This window comes from Diceros bicornis, unplaced genomic scaffold, assembly GCF_020826845.1.
Source record: "Diceros bicornis minor isolate mBicDic1 unplaced genomic scaffold, mDicBic1.mat.cur scaffold_73_ctg1, whole genome shotgun sequence".
NCBI lineage: Eukaryota > Metazoa > Chordata > Mammalia > Perissodactyla > Rhinocerotidae > Diceros > Diceros bicornis.
Genome location: NW_026691615.1, coordinates 984,210 through 1,010,481, shown reverse-complemented (window position 1 = coordinate 1,010,481; position 26,272 = coordinate 984,210). Strand labels below are relative to the sequence as shown.

General features: G+C 57.7%; 3 protein-coding genes and 1 non-coding gene across 6 annotated transcripts in view; 3 read left to right on the top strand and 1 right to left on the bottom strand.

Moving 5' to 3' along the window:
- The window catches only part of ARHGEF18 (Rho/Rac guanine nucleotide exchange factor 18), a 64,163-nt gene extending 61,070 nt beyond the window's left edge, over positions 1-3,093 (top strand). For all 3 annotated transcript variants that reach the window (XM_058538055.1, XM_058538057.1, XM_058538056.1), the window contains 2 exons: positions 676-801; positions 880-3,093. In XM_058538055.1, coding sequence (XP_058394038.1) covers positions 676-801; positions 880-1,028 — 275 coding nt within the window. In that variant the 3' untranslated portion in view covers positions 1,029-3,093. The remainder of the gene's footprint in view (positions 1-675; positions 802-879) is intronic.
- Positions 3,094-5,015: 1,922 nt separating this feature from the next.
- PEX11G (peroxisomal biogenesis factor 11 gamma) lies at positions 5,016-13,247 on the bottom strand. Its single transcript, XM_058538058.1, has 5 exons — positions 13,188-13,247; positions 11,978-12,166; positions 9,388-9,566; positions 6,543-6,605; positions 5,016-5,971 (listed from the first exon to the last, which is right to left on the bottom strand). The coding sequence occupies exons 1-5, from the start codon at positions 13,245-13,247 to the stop codon at positions 5,740-5,742; spliced, it is 723 nt and encodes a 240-aa protein (XP_058394041.1). The 3' UTR covers positions 5,016-5,739.
- A 3,271-nt stretch (positions 13,248-16,518) lies between these two features.
- Positions 16,519-24,603, top strand: SAXO5 (stabilizer of axonemal microtubules 5). The gene is made up of 9 exons (XM_058537973.1): positions 16,519-16,581; positions 20,197-20,782; positions 21,784-21,890; positions 21,976-22,076; positions 22,294-22,406; positions 22,487-22,596; positions 22,938-23,139; positions 23,677-23,762; positions 24,259-24,603. Exons 1-9 carry the CDS (start codon positions 16,519-16,521, stop codon positions 24,484-24,486), a joined length of 1,596 nt encoding a protein of 531 aa, XP_058393956.1. The 3' UTR covers positions 24,487-24,603.
- LOC131403626 (U6 spliceosomal RNA) lies at positions 17,537-17,641 on the top strand. The gene has a single exon (XR_009219421.1). It is a non-coding gene; the product is annotated as a U6 spliceosomal RNA (small nuclear RNA).
- Positions 24,604-26,272: the final 1,669 nt, after the last annotated feature.

Here is a 26,272-nt window from a genome sequence, read left to right as displayed (position 1 = left end):
CCCAACATGCACACACGTAGACACGCACACACACGCACACACACGGAGGTCTTTTATCTCATGAAGCAAAATTGATGTGACAGACCCAGCTCAGTCCTCAAACTGGGTTGCGGGCAAGGGAGCATCTTGGCGACGCAGAAAGAAGGGGCCTTGGAGACCTTTTCAGAGGTGGTCACCACGGGCAAGAAGTCTGAGAGCCCTGGTCAGTTAGGGACAGTGTGGTGACCGATGCTAACGCTCGCCACCGAGCCCTGCCAGGTGCAGGTCCTGGCTCCATGCAGGGGACACTGAGGCCTGGCCCCAGAGCACCCTGCAGCGGGTGGTCCTCCAGTACAGAAAGCCCAGGGGCTCCCTCAGCTGCGGCAAGCCTGCAGGCCCCGGGGGGGAGCCCTCCCAGGGGCGTCCTGAGAGCAGGGCCTGTGTCCCAGGACCCCTGGGGCTCCCGGGTCCCGGCCCTCGTCCAGAGGCTGAATAACACAGGGCCCTGTGTGGTTGGGTGGGAGCTGTCCTCCTTGTTTCTGCATCTGCGGCTTAATACCTGAGTGGGGTCTGCCCCCGGGAACGGGCGCTGGGGTCCCTGCCCAGCCGCCTGTGGGAGGTACTGAGGCGTGGGGGGCGGCTCACGTGCCTGGCGCGAGGCCAAGCACCCCAGGCCGCGCCCTCCTCCCTCTTCAGCCTCGTTCGACCTGAAGCAGCAGCCGCTTCTCAACAAGCTCATGGGCAAGGACGAGAACGCCTCCCGGAGCCGCCGCTCGCTGAGTCCCGTGCTGCCCAGCAGCTACAGCCCCGCGCCCCCCCCAGGTGAGCCAGCCCCCCGGGGAAGCAGGGCCGCGCCCCGTGCCTGGCCGCTGCTGACGACCACAGCCCCATCTCTTGCAGACCCCGGCTGCCCGGCCCCACCTGATGCCCCCGCTGACTACTTCTCCTTCAAGGCCGGGGGGGCATCCGTGCCCCCGTCCCCCTCGCCACTGCCCACCACACCACACAACATGGAAGAAGCCAGCAAGGAAGACGTCATCTTCTTCTAGGGGGCTGTGGCTCGAGGTGCAGGCCCCTCCCTGTCCTGCCCACCCCCTCGCTCTCTGGGGAACCGCCCAGCTGTCCCTCGCCCCTTCCTGAGCGAACCACCGCCGCCGACCACCCAGCGGGGGTCGGGGCAGGGCCAGCGCCAGCCTGTCATCTCCAGGCTCTTTCCATAGGATTAGCACTGGTGCCTGGGTACTTCTCTAAACCTCTGTTTTCCTAAATACAAAAAACGAAAGTTTTTAATCGAAGGTTGAACCAGAGCTAACCCAAGGAGCTGTTTTAAGTCGTAGCCCCGCATTGGGGTAGGGGAGAGATGGACTCCCAGAGGTTTTCCCAAGGTAGTGACAGCCCATGGTGGTTCCCCAAGAAGCCTGGTGACAGGCCAGGCCTTGGTCTGAGGAGGTGCTGGCTGGCCCCACGGCCACTAGGAGACACTGGAACGTGTCACTAAGGCACCAGAAGGGGCCGGTGGTGTCGGCTCTGTCTGTCGGCAGAATCAACTTCCAAAGCAGAAACTAAGCAGGTGCATGTGAACCTTGAGGCCAGAGCGTGAGCTCAGACCAGGGGCGGCCCGCAGCCCGCCTGGGGACAGAGAAGGGCAGGGGGCTAGAGAGGCTGGCCGATGGCACTCTAGGCGGCTTCTGTAGGTTCAGAAGCGCCTCCTGAAGGGGGCTGACTGTAACTCATTTTAATCCACCATTTTAAAACCTCAGTGCTTTCCCAAGCCAGCGTGGTTCTGTGGGCCGCGAGGGCAGCGGCCGTTCTCCAGGACTCGGCCTGTCGAGAGACCGAATTGAGAGCTTCAGCCAGGGCCAGCACACCCCGAGGGGCCCGGCCCTGGGCCGAGGGTCCTCAGCCCCCGTGAGTTGGGCCGGTTTCCCAGGGCAGGTGTCCTTCACTGATGAGCAGGTGCTGGTCTGACATGAAGCAGAGCCGTGGGGCCACATGTCCGGGCAGACGAGGGTGAAACGCTGGAGGGACCACACGTGGCCACCACCTCACGGGCACCTCACGTCCAGTGAGCTGTCATATCTTATTGTCGACTTCTGGAGGAGGGCGAAGGCCACTGGTCCAGCCGCGTGGCTGTAGATGTTGGCAATGGTGTTGGATGTCCAGGAACCATCCAGAGGGGACACTTGCTTCAGATCCACATTCCAGCTCTGGCTCAACTCAAGCTGGGGTGCTGGGGTGGGGGAGGGGGGACCTTGCAGCCTTTTGCTGCACCCCAGGCTCCCTGCACTGGGCCCGCAGCCCAGCACCTCCTGAAGCGCTGGCGGGAGGACTGGGTCCTGTGCTGACCAGGAGCGGGGACACTGCAGGGTCGAGGTGACAGAGCCAGTCGGTGACGAGCTGAAGGCAGCCGTCCCGAACCTCTCCCGCGCACAGTAAACGACGCGGCGTCCCCGGCCCCTCCCAGCACCTCTCTTCAACCCGTGCCCACCCCTTGCCTCTGCCCGCGGGGCCTGCAGCCTCTGGGGAGCAAGGAGAAGCCGCCTCCTGGTCCTGTGACGCCCATCGGAGCTCCCCCGTGCCGCATCTGTGGTCAGTGTTTCGTGTTTTGTACTGAGTATCGAGCACTTTAGAAGAGGTGACCTTCAGTTCCCGTCCTGTTGTGACGACGACATTCCCTGGCCCTCATGCCGGGTGATCTCACGGCCGCGCCCCTGCCCACGTGCTCTGGGCTGACCCTCCATGCCGCCATGACTCCTCGGACCAGAAAAAGTTCAGGGAGTCCACTCGGCCACGTGGCGGGAATCGGGCTCCTTGCCACGCAGCCCAGGGGCTGTCTCAGCCGTGCCACGCAGCGGGGCAGCGGGGGCGGTCCATCTCTCGCCGGTACCCCGAGTCACCCCAGGCAGAGCCCAATTCTACTTGTAAAGTTGGTGGTCAGCAGATGTCCTTGTCTCCGTGGGACCTGTGCACGTCTTCGTTAATCGTGACCGTGATCTGAGTCCACGCGACAACTATTTTTACAATGATGCAGCGTTTCCTCACTGCGGGACGTTTCGGAACCGCCCTAGAATTTACGACCCGATTCTAGCAATAAAAGTGTCTAAGACGAGCTGATTGGAGTGGCCATGCTATGGGGTTTTGTTTTAGGACCATCCGCCCACACGTCGGTGCTGTGGTGGTGAGTGCTGGCGGGGCCCCCCTCAGAGCCTCTGCTGCGGCAAGACCTCGGGGAGGCCCCACCAACTCCCCTCCACGGCTCCTGCCTGGAGCCCGGAGAGCCACAGGGGCTCTGGGGCCTGCCTGACAACTGGGCTGTGACGCCCCATCCCTCACGGCTGGGCCCAGGTGACCTGGGCCCCTCAGCCGCTGTCACCTCTCCTGCTGGGTGCAGGCATCAGGCCTGTGGGAGAGTGACCACACCACTCCCCCTGCCCTGCGGCTGGGGTGGGGAAGCAAGGAGGCTGGGACACCTCCTGGGCAAGTGACACGGTGCTCCCCACCACTTGGCGCCAGCTTGGATCAGCCGCTGAGTGATCCGGTCTGAGGAGACCACACAGAGGGGCCCGGGCCGAGGAACCTGCTCTGGTTCCTTCTGAGGAAGCCCCCGGATGATCACGTTTAAAGTCAGAGGCGGTGGCTGCGGTGGCCCCCAGGAGAAGCAGCCCCCCCAAACAAGGCCGAGGTTTGGGAATGCCGCCAAGTCCTCCCTGCCCTGGCTGGGTCCTCTCTCATTTAGGGCCCTGGGGTCCCAGATGCCAGCCTCCTTAACAAGGAGCCATCGCCCCACAGTGAGGCCCTGCCAGCTTCTAGGTGGTCCCCAGGGCCCATCAGCCTCCTGCTTCCTGACAGCCGGTTTGCCACAGATGCGCATCCTGCTTAATGCTTGGAAAATCCTTTTAGGCTCCGTTCCCAGGAATTGGCTTGCTTCGCCCCAACCTGAAGAGGCTGAGCTGCCGGCCCAGGGAAGGGCACCGGGCAGGGGGTGTGGCCACACTGCGGGCAGGGCCAGCTCCTTAGCCACCCAGCGGTGTGCCTGAGGCTGGGCAGCTGTGTCCCCAGCGCTGCCGCCCGGCCAGCCCTGACGCTGCAGCCCAAGCCCTGGCGTCTGGCTCTGCCCAGGCCCGCGGGGACGCCGGCCTGTTGGGGTACCAGTGACCTGACGTTAACAGCAGGAGTCCACATGGCTGCCCCACAAACTCGCTGCTCCGAGTGCTTTACAGGTATTAACTCACTGAGTCTCCAGACAGGTAGGCGGGTGCCGCTCTGACCCCGACTCTAATCGCACTGGGGCCCCTGGGCGCTGGGAAGGGGGCCTCTGCGAAGGGCCGAGGCAAGTTCGCCGCCCTCTTTGCAAGAGGGAAGGGGGAGACTGACCCAGCCTGGCCCCTCCCCTAGTCCAGATGGCCCACCCGTGAGCCCTGGGCAGAAGGAGCCCCCACGGGGGACTGGCCGGGAGCCAGGTGGGGTCTCCTCTGCATCCCATGATGCCCTGAGCGGCCCTCCATCCCAGCTGCTTCCAGCCACATACCTTCCTTGTTTTTAAAAGAAAAGAACAAGATGTGGCTGATAGCACAGGAGGCTTCAGGCACTGCAAACACCCATTGTGTTGCATCCTCCCAGCGCTTGTGAGATGTAAGGAAGAGCGTGATTCCCTCCCCTTTCCCACCGGGACTCAGAGGTGGGGGGTCCAAGGACACGTCAAGAGCAAGGGGTAGGCGTGGGCTCGCCACCATCTACTGACGGCTGCCCGAGGCCACACACGTCCTCTCAAACGTCAGACTGAAAAACAAACGCATCCCATCCCGCCACGATCTCCATGATGCGGGAGATAGAGGCACAGGCATCTTCAGAGACAGCGGCGTGCATGGACCAGCCCCAGCTCAGAGCCCACAAAATGCTCAGACAGGCCCTAGATGCACAACGACGGCCCTGGGTCCAAGCTGTGACTGAGAGTGAGATGCTTCAGCCACGACAAGCACCCGAGATGCCCAGGAGGAGGGCACGACAGGGGCATGGCCTGGCAGGAGTCAGCATCTGGGACCCCTGTGCCAGAGATGGGAGGGAGGGCGGCACCCCGTGGCTGAAGTGGGCCGTGCTTGCAGAGTCGGAGAGGACCCACCAGCCAAGGACATTCCAGAAGGCAGGCCGGGAAGGTGCGGTTTCCCACTGCATTTCCGTCCCGGGAGAAGCTGAACCCAGGACACCGTCACGCCCAGAGGTGGCGCCTGCACACCGTCCCTAAAATAAGGCCCAGGGACGCGCCTCCAGGAAAGAGAGCCTGTGAGTGAGCGGGCCTGCGGACGGGAGGGGGCTGGAGTAGGTGAGTTTCGGAAGAACTACTCACACCTGGGCCTGGCACCAGCACCACAGTATTTAATTGATTCTCGTGTCAGCTTCCTAAGGCCCCACGTGGTGCACAGGGTCCTGGTCTCCCTGCTTGCGTTCACTGGAATACAGGACACCGGGCAGCAGAGCCAGGAGCCAGGCTCTGCTGAGGCCGGCGGTGTCCTTCTCTGCATGGGAGACCCGGGCCCTCCTGCTCCGGCCCTGAGAGAAGCCAGGCCTGGGAGGAAAGGTCCTGGCCCCAGCGCCTGGGGGACCTCGCCCCCGGCTGCTCCGTGCCATCTTTGGGTTGCATCTCCCCACACCTGGCCTTGATTTGCTCAGTTAGAGACCCAGCCCCTGCCTGGGTGATTTCTCCTTTGGAGGAAGGGGCCCTCTGTCTGGCTTCGGCTGCATCCACGAGCTCCCCGCAGCGTGTCAGGGGGTGGCGGCATCGGCCTGGCCGGCCCGGACTGCCTGATAGACGCTGAGGAGGGAGGAGACGGTGCCCAGGAGGCCCACCAGCCACGGGGGGAAGCGGCCGGCCCACAGGACGCCCGGGGGCAGCCAGTGCACGGCATTGGCCAGGTCGGCCAGGTTGCTCAGGACAGTCAGCACCTCCGACTGGACCTGGGCCTGCATGGCCCTCCGCTTGCTAGCGGGCAGCTGGCTGTGGGGGCAAAGAGGAGACGCTCAGGGGGGGCCCTGTGTGCCCACACCGCCCACACGCGCAGGAAAGGAGTGACCACAGACCTGGCTAGTGAGTGAGGACCGGTAGGACCCCACGGGGACTGAGTCCCCGTCACACCCCCAGAGGGAGCCCACAGTGCGCACAGGGCACAGACCAGCGTGGAGAATCTGCCACCCACACCTCTGTTGTCTGGACCCCGGGAGTCAGGCTGGGCTGAGGGCAGGGGCCGGGCCTGTGCTGGGCACAGCTCCACGGCGCGTTCTTTCCCAGGATGGGACAGTGACAGCGACCATGGTCCTCAGGAAGCTGACTCCATCTCCCATCACCCTCCCTGTTGGGGGCGCAGCCATGAAGGCTCAGCCCGGGAGGCCTGGCTCTGCCTCTTCCCACAGGGCCTCAAGCCAGCCTCAGTTTCCCCATCCGCACCACCCCGCTGGAGGCGGCAGTGAGGCCCCAGCACGGGGGTAGGCCTGGTAACTGGTGGCTGCTCTGAGCACCTCCTGGCTGGGGAAACCCGCCAGGGCCCGAGCCTGCGGGAGGAGTGTCGCACCTGGGGAAGGGCGCCGTGGGGCTCCTCAGCCTCTGTCTCAGCGTCAGGACCATCCACAGGGACCTGCAACACCACAGAGGATGGGAGGACTCCCCGCCGGAGGGCAAGAGAAGCAGGACGGTGCACAGGGCTTAGCTCCCCAAGGCCGGCCGAAGGGCGGCCACACGGCCACAGGCTCCCTGTGAAGTGTGCCGAGCTCCCCAACAAGTGGCTCCAACCATCCTGCACCCTCCCGGAGCTCCAGAGCTGGCTGTGCCCTGAAGCTCCAGGGGCCTCATCCCTAATGCAGACCCCCCCCTGCCCGGGCCATCTGCGCCCGATTCAGGAGCGCCCAGCACTTCTGGCCTGGCCAGCCAGGCCCCCCCAGCCTCTGAGAACCACTGGCCCAGAGCCATGGCTCAAAGGAACATGTGGGGTGTTTACAGCCCAGCTGGGAGGCCACCCCTCCATAGACGAGGACACTGAGGCTGGCCCACAGCTGGACTGGCCTGAGGAAGCTGTTCCCCATCCCGCACCTTGGCCAGCGCACCAGGTAAATGTGGTCCAGATCCCTCCATGCCTGTCCCCAACACACACACACCCTAGACACTGGCTGGACCTGCCTGAGGTGAGCCTGGACAACCCTCTGGGCCCCAAGGGCTGGCATCTGCAGACTGAGGAAGCGGCCACCAGGCGGGCAGCCTCTCGTGCTCCCCGGGGACCCACGCAGGCTGCTCTGCCTGGCCCTGCTGTGGGCGTGTGGTGCCTGAACGGGCCGAGTCCTGCCTGTTGGAGGGCTGACCTCGGCCATACTTCCCGACTGGGAGGTCCAGAGCCTGGTCACATCTCTGCGGCCACCATGTACCCATCCCAGTGACATGTCCCCAGGGAGTACAGGACACGGGGCAGCATCTGCAGTGAAGCAGATGCACCTGCCTCAGAGCCACCTGGGGGACAAGGGCAGAATGATTCCTGGGCCCCCGGACCCTGGGCATCGGAACCTCGGGGTGCGTGGCCCAGGCACGTGCATTTCAGCAGCCTGCCAGGTGGTTCTCTGGTGCCCTGGGGTCTTAAGGACACTGGTCTTGACGAGCACACACCAAACGCTCCCCAACCCTCACACCCCTGTTCACACCAAATACAGAGAGATGATGGAAAAGCCACGTGCTCTAAAAATGAATGGAATAATAGAGCATGGAGGAGTTTTAGGGCGGTGACACTACCCTGTATGATACTGGGATGGTGGCTCCACGTCATTACACATTTGTCCAAACCCATGGAATGTACGGCACCAAGAGTGACCCCTCATGTCAACTGTGGACTCTGGGTGACGATGACGCATCCACGTTGGTTCATTAACGTAACATGTCCCAGTCCGGTGCCATGCTGACCGTGGGGGAGGCTGTGCCTGTGGGGGTATATGGGAACCCTACTTTCAGCTCGATTTTGCTGCGAACCTAAAACTGCTCTAAAGATCAAGTCTATTAAAAAAAAATAATGGAACCAAGGCTGCCCCTAAAACAGGAATGGAAGTCTCTTGGGGCCGGAGGTCACAAGGCACCCCGAGGAGAGGCCACAGCCTCAAGAGCGGCCACAGCCAGCCAGGCACTGCCCGAGTCCCTGAGCACACGGGGACTCCACAGACTGTGACCGCGACTCCAGGGAGCTTAGATCTAGAGGGAGCCATGTCCGTGAGACAAGCTCAGAGACGAGCAAAAATCAGAAATTTAGAGAGTGGGGATCTCTGAGTTGGACTGTGGGTCACCTGAATCTTCCACTTTGGGGTTTGTTCATTTTCCAGACTGTCTACCATAAGCATAATTAGGGCATCTGTAATGGGGGTCGGGGAGGGGACAAGGACTACTGAATGTCAGTGCCTTGCCCAGGGACAAGTGACAGCAGATGTGGGCACTGCCCACACCATGCCACCCTCAGGTCAGAGGCCGCCCTGCCATCGGTTCAGGGATCCGAGAGACCTTTGCCACCATGAAACACGGGCACGGGAGGCCCTGCTCCACCCGTGCTTTCTGGGGCAGGGACTCTGAACAAACCCGCTCAGCAAATTGGCAGAGAGGGAAATGTTTGGGAAGAAACCATTATTTTAAAGTTCTGGAAACCTTACGGTTTCGGAAACACAGAGCCAGTCAGGAAACTCCTAGCTGTTTCATCTACAGCTGTTTGCCGACGACAACACAAGCAGGGACCCTGCTAAAGGCAGCCACACCGGCGCTTCGGTCCAGGCCCCAGAGTTTCTTCTTCTTCCTGGGTCTGGTGGGTACCATATGGCCCCCCAAAGATGTCCACGTTCTAATCCCCAGGACCTGTATGTTCCCTTACGCGGCAAAAAGGACTGTGCAGATGGGATTAAGTTAAGGATCTTGAGGTGGGAGATGATCCAGGTGACCCAATGTCATCGCAAGCGTCCCCATAAGAGGGAGACAGGAGGGTCAGAGTCAGAGAAGATGTGTCGATGGAAGCAGAGGTTCGAGTGATAGGCTCTGAGGATGAAGGAAGAGGCCACGAGCCAAGGAATGCAGGGGGCCTCTAGAAGCTGGAAAAGGCCAGGAAATGGATTCTCCTTTAGAGCTTCCAGAAGGATCGCAGGCCTGCTGACACCTTGATTTTAGCCCAGTGAGGCCCATTTTAGACTTCTGGCCTCCAGAACTGTAAGATAATCAATTTGTGTTGTTTAAAGCCACCAGGTGGGTGGTAATTTGTCACAGCAGCCATAGGGGACGATACAGGGGGGTGGCCTCAAGATGAGGAAAAGCAGAAGACAAAAAGACCCATACTCCTCCAGCCGGTCGGCCATTTGCTTGGGGATCTCAGGTGCTCCCTTCTGCTGGCGGGAGGTGACACTGCTTACCTGGCGATCCCCAGGAGCAGGGAGAGGCCCCAGCAGGCTGTGCTCAGTGTCCACCACCGGGCAGAGTCCACGTGGAGGATCTTGGCGTCCGCGGCCCAGGCGACATGCTCACAGGGGTAGTAGAGCTGGTCGGCCAGGTTGCCCAGGACAGACACGCAGCGGACAAAGATGCCTTCCTCCTGCAGGACCAGGAGAGAGAGGGGGATGGGCCTAGGGTCGGACCTACCCACTGTCCATTTTAGGGGCCTAGGCCACGCAGGTGGCAGTCACGGGGCAATGTCCAGGCCCAGCAGGCTGGCCCACGGCTGGCCACTCCCGGAGAAGAAGCGCTGATTTCTGCTTCTCAGCGGTGTGCGTGTCATTGCCCAGTGGAGCAGGGGGTCTCAGCTCAGCTGCACGGTGGAATCCCTGGGGAGCTTCAAAACCCCACAGCCAGCCCCCAGGCCCAGGGCGTCTGCCTCACTAGATCTGGGGTGGGCCCCGGCACCCGGAATTTTTTTTAAGTTCCCAGATGATTCCCGTGCAGGACAACGTGGGACGCCCTGTATCAGAGCCTTCCCACCCCGCAGGCTCCCAGTTCCTGCACAGGGGTCTCCAGGCCAGGCTCTGGGGCGCAGGACCCCAAGAGGAGAGCAGGGCAGGCAGCCCCGCGGAGAACGCTGACCAAGGCAGAGCGGGGTGGTGCAGTAACCACCAGCTCCCCCAAACCAGAGAGGGGTCACCATCCCCACAAACAGGGAAACTGAGGTGCTAGGTAAGTTGCCACCTGCCGGGTCTCATACAGGGACGGGCCTCAGGCGCAAACTGCAGAACCCACGCGGGCTCCCGGTCCCGAACTGCACCCACGCTCTCCAACCCTGAGTGCTGAACCATGGCCTGCACCCTGCGATGCACGGCCGGTTTGGCCAGACGAGGCTGTAGGAGCCTCGGCCCTGGGGCTGCGTTCCCCGACCCCGCCCGCTCAAGGCCCCGCCCACTCCGGGCCCCGCCCCCGAGGCCACACCCCCTCGAGGCCTCCAAGCTGGCAGGGTCCCCACCCACGTCCTTCACTTCCCTGCCTTTACCCTGGTCATCCTCACTGCCTGCCATACCCTCCCACTCCTCTCCATCTCCTTAGGAACGCCCTCCTGGGCCCCACCAATGGGTGGTGCCGCTGCCCTCTCCTTCCTAATGGCCGGCTGTGATCTGCCTCCCTCTGGGTTCTGAACCCCACTCCAGCTCCCCAATCCTGCCTGGGACCTTCTGGTGCATTCTGACACATTTCACCCCTCCATGAGGATGGCGGCTCCCCTGCGCGCCCCCCACCCATGTGCTCATTCCACCGTGTTTCCTGAGACGCAGCAGGTCCCCGCCCTATTTAGGGAGGAGATGCTCACAGGGGCAGGGGGGGACCCAACAAAAGGGGCTCTTCTTTTGGCCAAGGGATATACGAGGTGCAGAGGGCCCCCCACCTCTTGCCTGGAGACTCAGAGGAGTCTTTGCAGAGGACAGTTGGTGGTGGGGGTCCTCTGGGGATGCACGAGAAGCGTGCCCTAATCAAAGAGGAGGATGAGGAGATGGGTGTCAAAACTGGAGGAAGGTCCAGGGAAAAACACTCAAGATTTGGGATGATCAGGCCATGGGTGCTGGGACCAAACGGGGGAGCATCTGAGAGAAGCGGGCAGGGGGAATGGGCAGGGCAGCCCAGGGAGGGGCATGACTCGGCCAGGAGGGCCCAGGGCAGCTTCTCAGACCAGCCCGGGGGGAAATGTTCTCTGGGGGAGGGCCAAGATCGCCCCCAGGTGAGGACCACTGCTCTAGTTTGAGTGGCATTTGTGTGCAATGATGCAGTGCTGTTGTAACAGCAAAATGTAATAAACAATCTACATGTCCATCAACAGGGGATCGGTTAAATAAATCAGCGTCTGGCTATATAGCAGAGAACTATGTGGCCATAAAGAAGGAAGGAGCTCCAAGTTGTACTGATAAGTGAAAAAAGCAAGACGCCAAACAGTGTAAACAGCACACAAGTTTTTACATAAACAACGTGTATTTGCCTGTGCAGGTTTTTCATGGACGCTGACAACAGTGGCTGCCTCTGAGGTGGAAAGCTGGGGGCTGGGGGATCAGGAGGGAGAAAGACTTTTAATTATATAGTCTTTTGGAAAGTGCAAACATATTAGCTTTTTGTGTGTGCGTGTGAGGAAGACTAGCCCTGAGCTAACATCTGTTGCCACTCCTCCTCTTTTTTGCTGAGAAAGATTGGCCCTGGGCTAACATCCGTGTCCATCTTCCTCTACTTTATGTGGGACGCCGCCACAGCATGACTTGACAAGCAGTGCGTCGGTGCACGCCTGGGATCTGAACTTGAGAACCCCGGGCCACCAAAGCAGAGCACACGCACTTACCCACTACGCCACCGGGCCAGCCCCGCTATTTTTTTTTTTTTTTAATTTAAATTAAAATAAGAACATCTGATCATCTCAAAAAAAAGAAAGTAAAATTGAAAAAAATAATAAACTGCCCACACGGTTGCCTTTAGACAAGCCCATAAGAACACCAGCTTCCCGGGGTCTGCACCCCCTCCCTACAGCCCCACGCGCCCCATTACCTCTGCCCCCAGGCCGTACTGTTTAGTGTAGATGAACATGGCCAGGTCGTCAAAGAGTCGCAGGACAGTCCTGCAGTGGCTGAGCTGGGAGGACAGCGCCAGCAGGCGCGTCCCCACCTCTGACCTGGCCGGACACTGTTCCGTCAGGACCCCACCGACCAGCTGGCAGCAGTACCCCAGCGTTCGGATCTGTGGGAAACCAGAAGCAGTCAGCATGGCCCCGCTCCTGGACTGAGCTGGGTCACCCCTGACCTGGCCGTGGGCCCCGTGGGATCGAGCAGGTGGAAGATTATCCATCAACAAACTTCCAATAAAAGCTGAAAGTTTAAGACGACACTTGGAGGTGGGACAACTGGGGAAGTACGAGGTCATTGTCCAAAAGGCACCGTGAGGAGTTTAATGGAGAGCTGGCTCATGTCACCGAGGGGCACAGTCTTTGGAGACAAATGTGACGGGGACCAGAAAATGAAACCACCATTTCACACCTCCTGAGTCCTCTTCCCCGCCAGGCAGGAGGACTAAGCGGAAATGTATATTTGCGTCCGCCTGGCTGGACCAAAGTCCGAGGCTGGGCTGGCGGGTGGGGAGGTGATGGGGCCTCAGCCCAGCGGACAAAGGATAATGTGCTTGAATTGCTTTAGTGAGAAGGAACCCACTCAGCGGGTCACTTGCGACGCTGAGAACTGGGTCAGCGTCACTACCTTGACATTTTTCTTTCATCTGCTTTTCAGAAATTGCCTTTTCCTGTTGCTTTACACATGATTTTTACTTGTGATTCCTTTTCAGCCCCTTTGTAATGGCAAAACGCTGCAATTTAAATGTCCAACTTGGGGGGATTTGTTAAAACCTGAGCGCCCAATCCGAGGGGATTTGGTGGGAACCTAAACATCCAGCCACAGGGGGAGCCTTGCAACACCTAAAGCCTCATATGAGATTGTCTGGGACAACCCAGGAGCCAACTGCAGAGGTCTGGTCGGATCCCGAATGTGCAAACGTGAGGATCTGGTTGGTACTGCAAATATCCAGCCCCGATGGGTTGGCCGGAACAACCGGAATGTCCACCGCTAGGGGACAGGGCTGGAGCCCAGCTCAGACAGGGCCTCCGCGATGGGGGCTCCTGAGCGTTCCCGCCCCTCTCTGGCCTCAGTTTCCCCGTCTCTGAGCCTAGGCCCAATCCGGGACCTCCGGCCGCGCTCCGCCCCAGCCTCACCAGGCGGTCCCGGCCCCTATACGACTCCAGCGCCGACGACAGGCCGCTCAGCGCCGCCATGGCAACTCCGCGATGACGTCACTGCGACAGCGGCGCACCGCCTAGGGGGCGGGGCCGGGCGCGAGGCCACGCCCCCCCCCTGGGAACGTTCTGCGCAGGCGCGGCCGCGACCCTTTGTCCCTGAACCCGCCTTTTGTCTGTTGCAGGGAGCGACGGGGTTTGCAGCTGCGGGGCCGCCACGTGCGCGCTCCCTGGGAGCCTCTGCACCCAGGACGGTCCTCGGAGCTCGCCGAGCTTCTGCCCCACGGCGGCTCGTCTTTTCAAAATTAGCCAGCTCCCCACGCACGCGCAAAAATAGTCCAAGGAAAAAGCACTGACCTCTTAGGTCGGATTCAAGGAGGGATTTTTCTAGAAATTTTTCTGCTTCACCCTGTCTGCATTGTCTGCTTGACTCTAATGAGCATGTATGGCTGTCGTAATGTCATATAAGGCATTTTTAGAAAGTTAGGGAAATGCATAGACTCGTTCTAGACGAATAGACAAGAATCCGGCAACCAGAGTTGCTTTTGAAAGAGGCAATGGGCTGGGAAGAAGAGATTAAATTGTTCCCCGTTGTACCGTCTTGTAGCTTTTTTTTTTTCCCAGTTATATTGAGATATAATTGACATACGTCACTATGAGTTTCAGGTGTACAGCATAAAGATTTGACTTAATATATTGTGAAATGATTACCACGCTAAGTTTAGTTAACTTTCATCATCTCATCTCATATAATTTTGTAGCTTTTGAATTTTGTGCTATATGCGTGTATTATCTCGCCAAAAAGCCGAATAACATTGTTCAAAAAGTGAACGACCCATTTCCTTTTTTAAAAAAAATCGAGGTAAAATTCACATAACATGAAATTCACCATTTTAAAATGGACAATTCAGTGGCATTTAGTACATTCACATGTACAAACATCACCCCTTTCTAGTTTCAGAACATTTGCATCACCCTCAAGGGAGACCTGCCACCCTTTTAAGCAGTCAGCCTGTTCCTCCGGCCCCCAGCCCCTGTCAACCACCATCTATCTGCTTTCAGTCTCTATGGATTTACCTATTCTGGATAGTTCATGCAAATGGAATCATACAATATGTGACCATTTGAATCCGGCTTCTTTCATCAAGCATGTTTTTTAAGTTGTCCACATTGTAGCAGGTATCAGAGCTTCATTCCTCTCCTGGCTGAAGAATGTTCCATGGTATGGATATACCACACTTTTAGTTTATTCATCAGTTGATGGACATTTGGGTTGTTTCCACTTTATGGCTATCGTGAATAATTCTGCTATGAACATGCTATACGTGTACTTGTTCACGTCCCTACTTTCAATTCTTTTGGGTAAACACCCAGAAGAGGAATTGCTGGATCATATGGTAACTATGTTTGACTTTTTGAGGAACCTCCAGACTGTTTTCCACAACGGCTGCATCATTTTACATTCCCACCAGCAATGCACGAGAGTTCCACCTTCTCCACATTCTTGCCGACACTTGTTATTTTCCTTTTATTTTAATTGTGGCCACCCTACTGGGTGCGAGGTGGGAATTTACTGTAGTTCTGTTTTGCCTTTCCCTAATGATTAATGATGTTGACCAATGGTGTTTTGCAAAATATTTCCTCTTGATTTCAACTTCTGTTTCTCTTCCTGCCTCACTCACTCCATTCCAGCCCCATTGCTCCTGTTCCTTGAAGTTGCAGCACATTCTGCCTCAGGACCTTTGCACTGGCTGTTCCCTCTTGCTCAAATATCATCTAGTCATGGCACCTCCCTGTCACACCCTCCTGGGCACTTCCGACTCACATTTCCTACTGCCTTATTTTTCTCCTTAGCTCGTAACTCTATCTAACATAACTGTATAGTTGGCTTCTTTATTTAGCTATCTAGTTTCTTGTCTGGTTACCTAGTTATTTGTCTCTCCTCAACAGAATGTGAACTACACCAGGGCAGAAATTTTGATCTGTCTTGGTCACCGCTCTATCCCCACAGCCTGACACAAAACAGGTTCTCCCTAAGTGTCGTCGCCGGTGGGGCTCAGCTCCCTGTCCCAAGCTCTCTGCTCGTGCTCTGTCCACACAGTCCACTCCCACGACTTCCCTAGCCACCTCTTCGCTGGCCTCTCCCTCATCCCTCTCCAATCCTGAGCAGTCTCCGGCTCCCACCTGCCCCCTGAACATTCCCCCTGTGCATCCCAGGAGCACCCTTGCGCTCGGCAGGTCCCAGACTGACCTCGGCATCTTTCGCGGACATTTTGCTCTCCCATGTCTCCATCTCAGAGCTGCCCCGCCGATCACCGAGCCACCCAGCCACACACCTGGACATCACGCTCACCTCTTTCCCTCCACACACGTGCACACCCCCCTCCATGTCCCAACAGTCCCCAAAATATCCCTTGAGTCCATCCACTTCTTCCCAGCCCACAGCCCCCTCCACAGGCAGCCCCCATTCTCTCTCATCAGGACCCCGAGCCCCTGCCTCCCCCACAGCATCCCGAGAGGTTCGTTAACCCCCACATCCAACCACAGCCCTCCTTGCTTAAGACTTGGGTGCAGGGGTCTGTGTGCCCCCGCCTCCCAAATGGGGACACTGTTCCTGTAGCAGAAAAAAATCCGAGCCAAGACGAAAGCCTGCAGAGGGATGGGGGCCTCCTGCCGCTGCCTGAGGAGCTGGGTCCCTTCTCTTGAGCCTGTGCTGTGCCCAAGGGCCTTGTAACAGCACAACGCATTTCTCTGAGCGCCTGTTGTGTGCCAGGCTCTGTTCCAGGCACCAAGGAGACAGCAGTGAGCCTTGTGGGCACCGCCCAGCCCTCCCAGCATCCCCCGTCATCTGCTTAGGGCTAAACTTGACCTTTGAGAAAGAGACAGGCGCTGGCCTGGTGTCCACAGCTGGCCTTGCTGTTGCTAGGAGCTGGCCTGGCAGGCACAGCGAGGCCCTGGTGTTCTCCCTCGGGACATAAATAATTCCGCGGGACGCCAACATCAGACAAGGCCACTCTGTGACCGTGGTGGAACGAGACAAAACAAGCCCACTTCGTAATCGTGTCTGAACACAGGCAAAACATGAGCATGGTCCGAACCATAGCAGCAACCAGATATTCGCTTTTCCTGGATCATTTGAGTCACTGCTGTTTCTTTACCAATCACGGCTTTATTCTCGCTTCATTCCTTAGACTTCTCGATAAAAATTATTCAAAGCCTCAGTAACAGAATTACCTCTCCCCCTTGCCTCCTGGTAGCATCCACGATCCATGATCCATCCTCTTTTCCCAGCAGGCAGGACCAGGCCGAAATGGATATTTGCATGCACCTGGCTGGACCAAAGTCCTCTGCTGGGCTCGGGGCTGAGGAGCAGGTGATGGGACCTCAACCCAGTGGGCAAAACAATTTCCTTGAATTTGGTAAGTCAGTGAAAAGGAACCCACTCAGTAAATAAGTCCTGGAGATCTAATCCACAGTACAGGGATTACAGCCAACAAAACTGTACTATAGGGCCGGCCCCATGGCCTAGCGGTTAAGTGCGCGTGCTCTGATGCTGGTGGCCAGGGTTCGGATCCCCGGCGCGCACTGATGCACCGCCTGTCAGGCCACGCTGTGGCGGCGTCCCATACAAAGTGGAGGAAGATGGGCACGGATGTTAGCCCAGGGCCAGTCTTCCTCAGCAAAAAGAGGAGGATTGGCAGATGTTAGCTCAGGGCTGATCTTCCTCACACACACAAAATATATATATACACTAAAAAAAAAAAAAAAAAAAAAACTGTACTATAAACATTAAACCTGCTCAGAGACTAGATCTTAATTGTTCCCAACAATTATGGGACACACTGAGGTGTCAGCGAACACCACAATGGCAATTATATTGCAATATATAAATGTATCGAATCAATATGTTGTATATCTTCAACTTAACAATGCTGTATGTCAAGGATACCTCAATAGAAGAAAAAAAAGAAAGAAGGAAGGAACCCATTCAGTAAACAATTTGGGGCACTATGAACTAGGACAGCTTTACCATCCTTATATCTGTATTTCATCTGTTTTTTTTTTTTAAGAAATTGCTTTAAAAATTTTTTTATTGCAGTAAAATATACATAAAATAACATTTACCACTGTAACTATTTCTAAGTGTCCAGTTCAGTGCCATTAACTACATTCACATGGTTGTGCAACCATCCCCACCATCTCCAGAACTTTCTCGTCTTCCCAAACTGAAACTCTGGCCCTATTAGAGGCTAACTCCCCGTTCCCCCGTCCTGATGTTTTATATATTATTTTTATTTGTTGGAGCATCTCAAGAAAGAAAGTTAAATGTTCACTTCGGCAGCACACCTACTAAAATTGGAATGATACAGAGAAGATCAGCATGGCCCCTGTGAAAGGATGACATGCAAATTCACAACGCATTCCATAATTTTGGATGACAGATAAAAACTAGACTATTGGCGGTGAACACGACACAATCTATAAAGAAGCTGAAATACAGCAATGTACGCCTGAAATTTACACAATGTTATAAACCAATATGACCTCAATAAAAAAATTTAAAAAGAGGGGCCGACCTGGTGGCATATCAGTTAAGTTAGCACACTCCGCTTTGGCGGCCTGAGGTTTGCCGGTTCGGATCCCAGACACAGACCTATGCACCGCTCATCAAGCTGTGCTGCGGCGGCGTCCCATATAAAGTAGAGGAAGATAGGCACAGATGTTAGCCCAGGGCCAATCTTCCTCAGCAAAAAAAAAAAAAAAAATTTAAAGGGAAAAAAAAGAAATTCAAATTTCCAACCAGTAAAAGGATCCACCACAGAGCAAAACCCCATGTCCTTAAACCTCCCAAGAGCCACCTAAGACAAGTCCAGTTCTGAGAAGCCCTCTCTTTTAAAAAAAAATTTTTTTGCTGAGGAAGATTAGCCCTGAGCTAACATCTGTGCCCATCTTCCTCTACTTTATATGTGGGTCGCTGCCACAGCATGGCTGACGAGTGGTGTAGGTCTGCACCTGGGATCTGAACTCTTGAACCAAGGCCGCCAAAGCAGAGCGCGCTGGACTTAACCACTCTGCCACAGGGCTGGCCCCCTGAGAAGCCCTTTCTCAAGCCCTCCTGAGACGAGATTTCCCACAGCTCCCCGTGGACTGTGCTCTCTCTCACTGCAATGAGTAATAAGCCCCAGTTTGTTCAACCACAGGTGTGTTCCTCTTGGTCTTTGGGCTGGGGGACCACGATGTCATTAAAGGGTACCTTGGAGGTCTGGGAGCCCTGGCGTGACATTAAGTAGTGCAGTGACTCAGAGAGGTTAGCCTATCCTGTGTGGGGCGTACTGAGGAAGCAGACAAGCAAGAAAACTCGGGAAAATGATAACAGACACCAGCAGCCTATTGCATCAATCGCTACTTTCTGAAGCGGTTACCAGCCCCATTTTTCCAGATGAGAGAAGCCAAGTCATTTGCCAGGCTCCCTCGAGCTCCCAGGAGGCAGGATCCTCTGGCCTCGCTCCTGATTTTCCTTCCGGCCACGCCCAGAGTTGCTGGGGACCATTGTGACAGCATTGTCCAGGAAGCCGTATGGGTCACAATAGGCAGGGCCGCACCACACGTGAACGCAGCTTTGGAAGGAACATGTGAGCATCCTCTGGGAGACAGGGGACAGAGGGAGTCTCGAGGCTGGTCGCCAAGTGCATTTTCTAAGACCCATTAGCCCCCTTGTCACCCCTCGAGGTAGGTGCCCTGTCCTCATCCTTGATGACGCATGAAGCTCACAGAAGCCCCATGACTTGTTCCAAGGTGACCCGGCTAGTAATTTCAGTTGTCAGATTCTCCCATAAACTATCTGAGGTCTTCTCAACGCAACTATTTTAGGAGGCAAAATGATCAAAAAAGCACGCTTCAACACTGAAAAACTGTGGTTTCATTAAAACCCTTGAAGCATGTCTTCTAAAGAGGTCGACATGAGAAAGTAGTTGTGGGCTGAAGTGGTCTGGGAGGGCTTCCTGCAGGAGGTGAGCCTCAGTCAGGGGTGCTGGTGGCACCCGATGGCTGGTCTCTGAGGGGCAGGAAGGGGGGTGCGGTGGGGGAGACACCTCTGCTCTGAGCAAAGGCCAGAAAGTCCCAGTGGGCTAAGTGGGGTGCTGGGAGCCTGGAGCGGAAGGTCAGAGAAGTGAGTGGGGGTGTGTAAACCGTCCTCAGTTTGAGGACAGGAAGGGATCTAGGAGAAGAGTCAGGGCCCAGGACAACTGCAGAGGGCGGGAAAACCAGTGAGGAGGCGTGTGGCAGAGATGGGACAGTGGCCAGGGTTGGGCAGAGACCGAAGTGAGTTCCCAGACATGAAGGAGGGGAGAGCCATGGCCCTGACAACCGACTGAGGGCGAAGAGAGGGGGTTCCTGCATCAGACAAACCAGAATGCAGTGCTTAATTCTGCAGCTCTCCCTGTTGCTCACTCTGCAGTGGCCTCAGGGCCTTTGCACCTGCTGGTCCTTCTGCCTGGAACGCCATTCCTTCAAATACCCAGATGCCCCCTCCCATCTTTTTCAGGTCTTTGCACAACTGCCATCTCAGTGAAGCCTTCCCTGACGACCCTATTAAAACTGCCACCGTCCCACCCTAAAACCCCATCCTTCTACCTTGTATGACTTCCCACGGCATTTATCACCTTGTCATTTACTCTACAATTTATGTTATATTTAGTCCTTACTGTCTTTCACCTCCTGGCCCCATTATCATCTCCACAAGGGCAGGGCTCTTGGTCTGTCTTGTTAACTGATGTACCCCTCCGAGGGCCTACAAAGTGCCTGGCACACAGTAAGCCCAAATGAATGAGTGTTTCTCTCTGCTTTCCCTGGCGGCAGGCACAGGGGCTGCGCCTGTTTCTTCCCATGTTCCCAGCGCCGAGCCCAGCGCCTGGCACAGAGGGAGGAGTAAACGGCAGCATTGTTCTCGGCGGGCACTTGTTCAGTCCTGTATCTCGTCCCCTCGCAGGTGGCTCCACGTCCCGCAGTGGCCGCGGGCGCCCTGCTGCCCTGCCCGATGTCCCGGCGGGACTTCCTCAGGGCCTCGCACTTCGCGGTGGGGCCCGACCCGCGGCTGCACATGGGCACCATGCGCTCCTCGTCGCAGCGGGACTTCCCGGCCTACCCGGGCGCCCCCCGCACGCTGCGGAGCCAGCAGCCGCCCCGCGCGCCCCTCTTCCAACGGGACGCGCGCTGGGCGGGCGAGGAGCGCGTGTCCGAGGCGCACTGCGCCTTCGCGCCACCGCCACGGTGCTCGCTGTTGGGGGAGCACGAGCGGGCGCGGGAGCGCGCGCTCGCCATGCAGGCCAGCCACCTACACGTGCACGCGGACGCGCGCGCCCGCACCAGCCTCGCCACCACGCGCGCCGACTTCCGCTGGCCCGAGCTGCCGCCGCGCGCCCTCGAGCAGATCCGCAGCGCGCGCCCCATTTTCGACCGCGGCTCGGTGCCGACCGGCGACCGCGCCCAGCTGCGCATCCCGCCCACCACTCACCAGGCGCTCTTCCCGCCCTACGACGCGTGCCTGCAGCCCCGCGCGCCCTGCAGCCACCTCGGTGAGCGCGTGCCTGGGCGCCCCGGGCGGATTGCTTAACCCACTGGTTCCCAAAGTGGGCGGGGATTCTGCGCCCTGCCCCGGGGAACGTTTGGCAACGTCTGGAGATCATTCTGGTTGTCACGATGGAGGGAGGGGATGCTACTGGCAGGGAGAGGATGGAGGTCAGGGATGCTGCTAAACATCCTCCCACACACAGGACAGCCCCCACAGTAGAGAATTATCTAGCCCGCAATGTGAATAGCACCGAGGCTGAGAAAGCCTGGATCTTCCTTGAGCCTCCGTTTCTGCATCCGTAGAATGGGCACAGTTCCTGAATCTCCCCAGGGGGCTGTGTGGTGGGCAGAAGTCGTGAATGCTGGTTTGGGGTCAGACAAATCTGCTAAGTCCTCCGCACCACCCCAGCCCTGCCACCTTAGTAGTTGGGTGACTCTGAGCAAGTGGACCTCTCCAAGCCTGTTTCCTCGTCTGCAAAATGGGTGCCATAACAGGGCCCCACTTCATAGGAGCCGGTGACACCGAGATAGCCCGGAGCGCATGATTTGCCTGGCATACAGTGAGCGCTCGACCAAGAGCAGCTGTCACTAGTGTGATTTTCAAGGAAACTTTCCCAGGGACCTCACTAGTCAGAGTCCCTCCAAGCTGGGCTCAGGGATTGTCAGACCCGGACTCGGCTCAGCTCTGGCTCTGAATTTCTGTGATTTCTGGCAAGTCACGTAGCCTCTCTGAGCCTCAGGGAGGCTGTAAGGTGGGGGGAATAATACCAGCCCCCCAAAATGAGATGCAAAGCTTAACCTAGCTGCCTGGTCACTATTTGGTAGTTATTCTTGTTTTATCATGATTTTTATTATTTTTGGTGTTTTCCAGACAGCTCTCAAGCTAGGCTAGTCGGGACTGCCCAGCTCCCCTTCCCAGGGAAGGAATTGAATCCCAGAGGCCCTGAGGCTTCCAGGAGTTATCCCATTAATCCCATTCTCTCTCTCTCCTCTCGCCCATCCTCAGAGGGCCCCAACCCCCTCAGGTGGGACCACAGGAGACAGGACGATGGGACCTCCTACCAGAGAGAGTTCCAGGCCCTGCCGGGCCCACCTGCCTTGATGTCTAAGAGGGTAAATCGAGGCCGGGCTGGTGCTGCTGGGGAGGGCAGCGATGGGGCCGGGTGGTCTTGCCCTTCCCACCCCTCTCCACCCACAGGCCTCCAGCAGCGTGGAACTGGGAGACTTCAAGATTGGCTATGGTCCCATGTGTTCAGAGCAGAAACAAGCCTACAGGCCCCAGGGTCTGCCCTCAGACAGGTACAAAGGGACAGTGGCCTTCCACCAAGACGGGGCAAAGGCCTCTCAGCGACATGTGGGGTGTGCCACCTGAGGCTCTAGGGTCTCCATCACCCGCAGGCCAGGCCAGATCTCCCGCCATTAGCACTCCACAGCTTGGCCCCTGGGAAGCCTGCCCATCTCCCTTTTCCTGGCAGTTGCAAGGGCCCAGATCAGATAGATCCCCCCCTACCTGCAGGTATGACAAGGCCCGGGCCTTGGCCCACATCCACTATGTGAACATTCGTCCCGGAGACGGCCTCTTCCGGGACAGGACCACCAAGGCTGAGCACTTCTACGCCCGGGAGCCAGGTGAGAGCCTGCTGTCTACCCGCCCCTGGTTCCCACAGCAGCCTCCCAGGGCTGCTCAGCACCTACTCTGCCGCTGGCAGAGCCTTTTGTTCTTCACCATGACAAGACTCCAGAGTCGCACATCCTGGAAGGAAATTGGTGCCCCGGCCCGGGCAGCCTCACCACCTCCATGCACTTCTTCCATGGCCAGGTCAGCGGGCAGGGGGAGAAGGCGGCAGGGCTCATTAGGGAAAAGGGTTTCCCAGGCAGAGCGAATAGCAAGTGCAAAGGCCCTGAGGTGGGAGTGAGCTTGACATGTGTGCGGGGATCTCCTGGATCTATTTGCGTGACCTTGGGTAAGTAGCTTAACCACTCTGAGCCAAGCGGCTCTGTCTGTAAAAGGAGATAACAGTACCAACTCCTAGCGCCATCATGTGGGGCCCAGAGAGAGTGAGCTGTCCAAGGTCATACAGCGCCCATCTCTTCCCTCCAACCGGGCCTGGGGACATTCTGGACACGCGGGAGCTTCCCAGATGCCCTGTGGTCCTACAGCCACCTCCTGCCACCAAGCCACCCTGCCGCCACGTGTCTCAGGAGAAATTGCAGAGTCACGTGACCCTAGGGGAGCCTTCGCTGCTGGGACAGTTCTTCCGGACCTCCATGGGCACGGACTATTACCCGCCTGGGACGCCAAGGCTGCAGAAAGCCCCCAACCTCCACTTGCTGCAGAGCAACCTGCCCCAGGGCACCGGCGGTGAGCGCGGCCCCGCCCACCCCGGGAAGCCCCGCCCCCACTGCTCTGGCCCCGCCCCTGTCCGTCCCGCCCCGCCCACTGCCCGACTCTGGCTCCGCCTCCTGAAGGACTACATCCCACCCCATGGACCAAGATCCCAACTCCACCCCTGGACGACCTCGCCCCCTCGTGGGCATGGCGCCACCTCCGCCTTGGCACTGCCCCCTGCATGACCATAGCCCCGCCCCTTTCCATATCCGCCCTCACCTGACTCTAACCCCCACTCCTCTGCCAGACTCTGGCTCCGCCCCCTGACCTGCTAGCCTACCCTCCCTGCCCCCCAGACTCGTGCGCACTTGCCCCGCCCCTACAGCCTCAGGCCCACCCCGGCTCCTCCCCTCTCCCCGCCTCCTACTGCATCCTTCGCTGCAACTTCAGCGTTGGCCCGAGCTTCGCCCTGAACCCTTACCCCATCCTTAGCCTTGCACGTCCCTGCCCCCTGGCCCTGCCTCTCCTCCCTCGGCCCCTCAGCTCGGCCACCCCCACCCAATTCTTCAGAACCAGATTTCTTAACCATGAACCAGAAGATGCTGAAGCCGCACAGGGTAGCCCCGGCCTCCGCGACTGAGGAGATGCTACAGCGGGTGAGGAAGGGGCAGGGGAGGGGGCACCTCCCTGACCAGGGAACCCCCCAGATCAGTGTAGACTTATCTCAGGATGATGATACTGTCACCTCAGACTCAGAATTAGTGTCAAGTCCGCTCGGGGTCGCTCTAGGGTCACCCTAGGCTCAGGGTCGTCTTAATGTCATCTGAGTGTCAAGGTCATCCCTACCTCACCCCCAGGGTCATGTCAGGGGCAGCTCAGGGGCATCTTCCTATCACCAGCCACAGTTATACCCCAAGCCAAAGGGTTAGCTCAGAGTCACCTAGGGTCACCCCAGCCCTGGGGTCATTCCAGGCCCCCCCACCAAGTTTCTCTCCGGCTTCTGGGTCATCCTACACAGAGCCCCCCCCATTTTGTCCACCTCCCCAGGGCCCAATCACCAGCCTTTGATGCTCCCAGGGTGATGGTGGGGACCACGGGTGGGACAGCCACCCTGCAGGCTGCCCTGCCAGGCTGCCCACCCTGACTCCACAGTGCAAACACAGCCACATGGAGCCCCCGCTGGGCAGACAGCGCTTCTTCTCGACCCAATATGAAGACGAGTTTACCTTCAAGTATCAGCGCCCGGCGGGGCTGAGACTGAACAACTTCCAGGAGAGCCACGTGCCGCTGGGCTCCCCTAGCCAGTGGGGCTGTGGGGGTGGGAAGGTAGACCCTCAGGCACCCCAGACTCCTACCTACCCGTGCCCTAGCCAGCAATAAAGAGCGCTTTGGCAACATTCCACTCTTCTCCATCAACCGCCATAAAAGAGGATGCTCGGAGGGGTGGGGCTGTACAGGAGAGGATGACTCCATCGAGAAGACTCTGAACAGACACTTCCGTGGAGCCTGCGGGTCGCCCTTCTCTGGGCAGGTATGCCGTCCTAGCTTGTGCAAAGCCTTGCTGGGTGGACTCAGTGTAAGGCATTCAGGGGCAGTGACAAGTTCTGAATGACGTAGAGACGATGGAGTCACCGTCTTGAACAGAGGCAGTGTGGTGAGGGGTTAAGAAGACAGGCTCCTGGGGCTGACTGGACAGAGTCCAAATCCTCACTCCTCCGTGTCCTGGATAGTCGTCTTGGGCAAGTCATTTAGCCTCTCTGAGCCTCAGTTTGCTCATCTGTAAAATGGGGATAAAGGGCAGCTTTCTCATTAGAATGTTATAAATGAGAAATGTACATGCTTGTCAGCGTGTGTGGCTGAAGGTCAAGGGGGGAGAGCTTCCCTTCTGAGGGTGAAAGTGAGGAGGGGAGAGAAAGATGAGGGCGTGGGAAGGAGCTTTCAGTCGCTGAGAGGCCGGGTGGGGCTCGGAGGGGGCGTGGAGGGGTGGACACGCTGAGTGTGGGCAGAGACTAGAAGCTGAATGGTGTGCTGGCTGGCTGGGTGACGGGCCCCCAGGTCAGAGCTGGGTCCAGGGGCAAGTCAACAAAAGCCACCGGGATATGATCAGATCCAAGGGGGTAGGTGGCCAGCTGGGGACGAAATAAAAAGAGTGGAACAAAAGGAGGATTGGGTGGGGCCCTGGAGCCCATGGGTGACAAGGCTGAGCAAGCATGTCAAGGCCCAGTACCTTGGACAGCGCCCCCACCTTGAAGGTCTGGGGTTTGGTGAGGTCAGTATCAAGAGGCCAGCTCTGTCTGGGATAATATGGGCCTCGGTGGCGGCGCCCAGGACCAGCCTCTCTAGGCTGTTGAGAATCTGATTTCATGGAATGAACACAGCTCCCTGACCCTGTAGTCAGACCTTCAAAGACCAAGGCCCCCAATCCAATGGGCTACTAAGAGCCAACCTCAAGCCTGGCCGGGAGCCCTCTCCTCATGGGCAGCAATTCTGTGAGGCCGCGTTGTCATTTCCACAGGAAGGACAGGAGTCCAGCTTTGGACCCTATGGGGACAAGATGGCCCTTTTGGATGCACTCATGGTATCCATGTTGACCGTGAGAGGGTCTGCTAGTTTTAGAACACCTCTCTGCTTGCTTCTACTAAAGGCAGACATGACACTCTTCTGAATTACTTCATGATAAACCAGAATTTCTCAATCTCAGCACCGTTGACATTTTGGAGAGGATCATTCTTTGTTGTCAGAGGCTGTCCTGTTCACTGGAGGAGGTTTAGCATCATCCCTGACCTCAACCTACTACATGCCAGTAGCACACTCCCTCTCCCTCCTCCAACCAAAAATGTCTCCAGAAATTGCCAAATGTCCCATAAGGGGAAGAGTTGCCCCTGCTTGAGAACCACTGCAATAAACCCATTCTACAATAATTTCCAGGCTCTGCTGATGAAGCTGGTCTGATTGTTGACCAGACTACGTGAACAAAAAGGCTTTCCCTTTTTGCCTTGCCTGCCAGGAAGCTTAGAAAACTTACTTTGGTGGTCAGCTCCATGTAGCTCCACTTGCAGGATTATTTGCGCTCTTGCCTGGTTCTAGGAATGGTTTAAAGCAACCCAGACACTAGATGAGAAATAATGGGTAGAAGTTACAAGGAGGCAGATTTCAGCTCTACTTA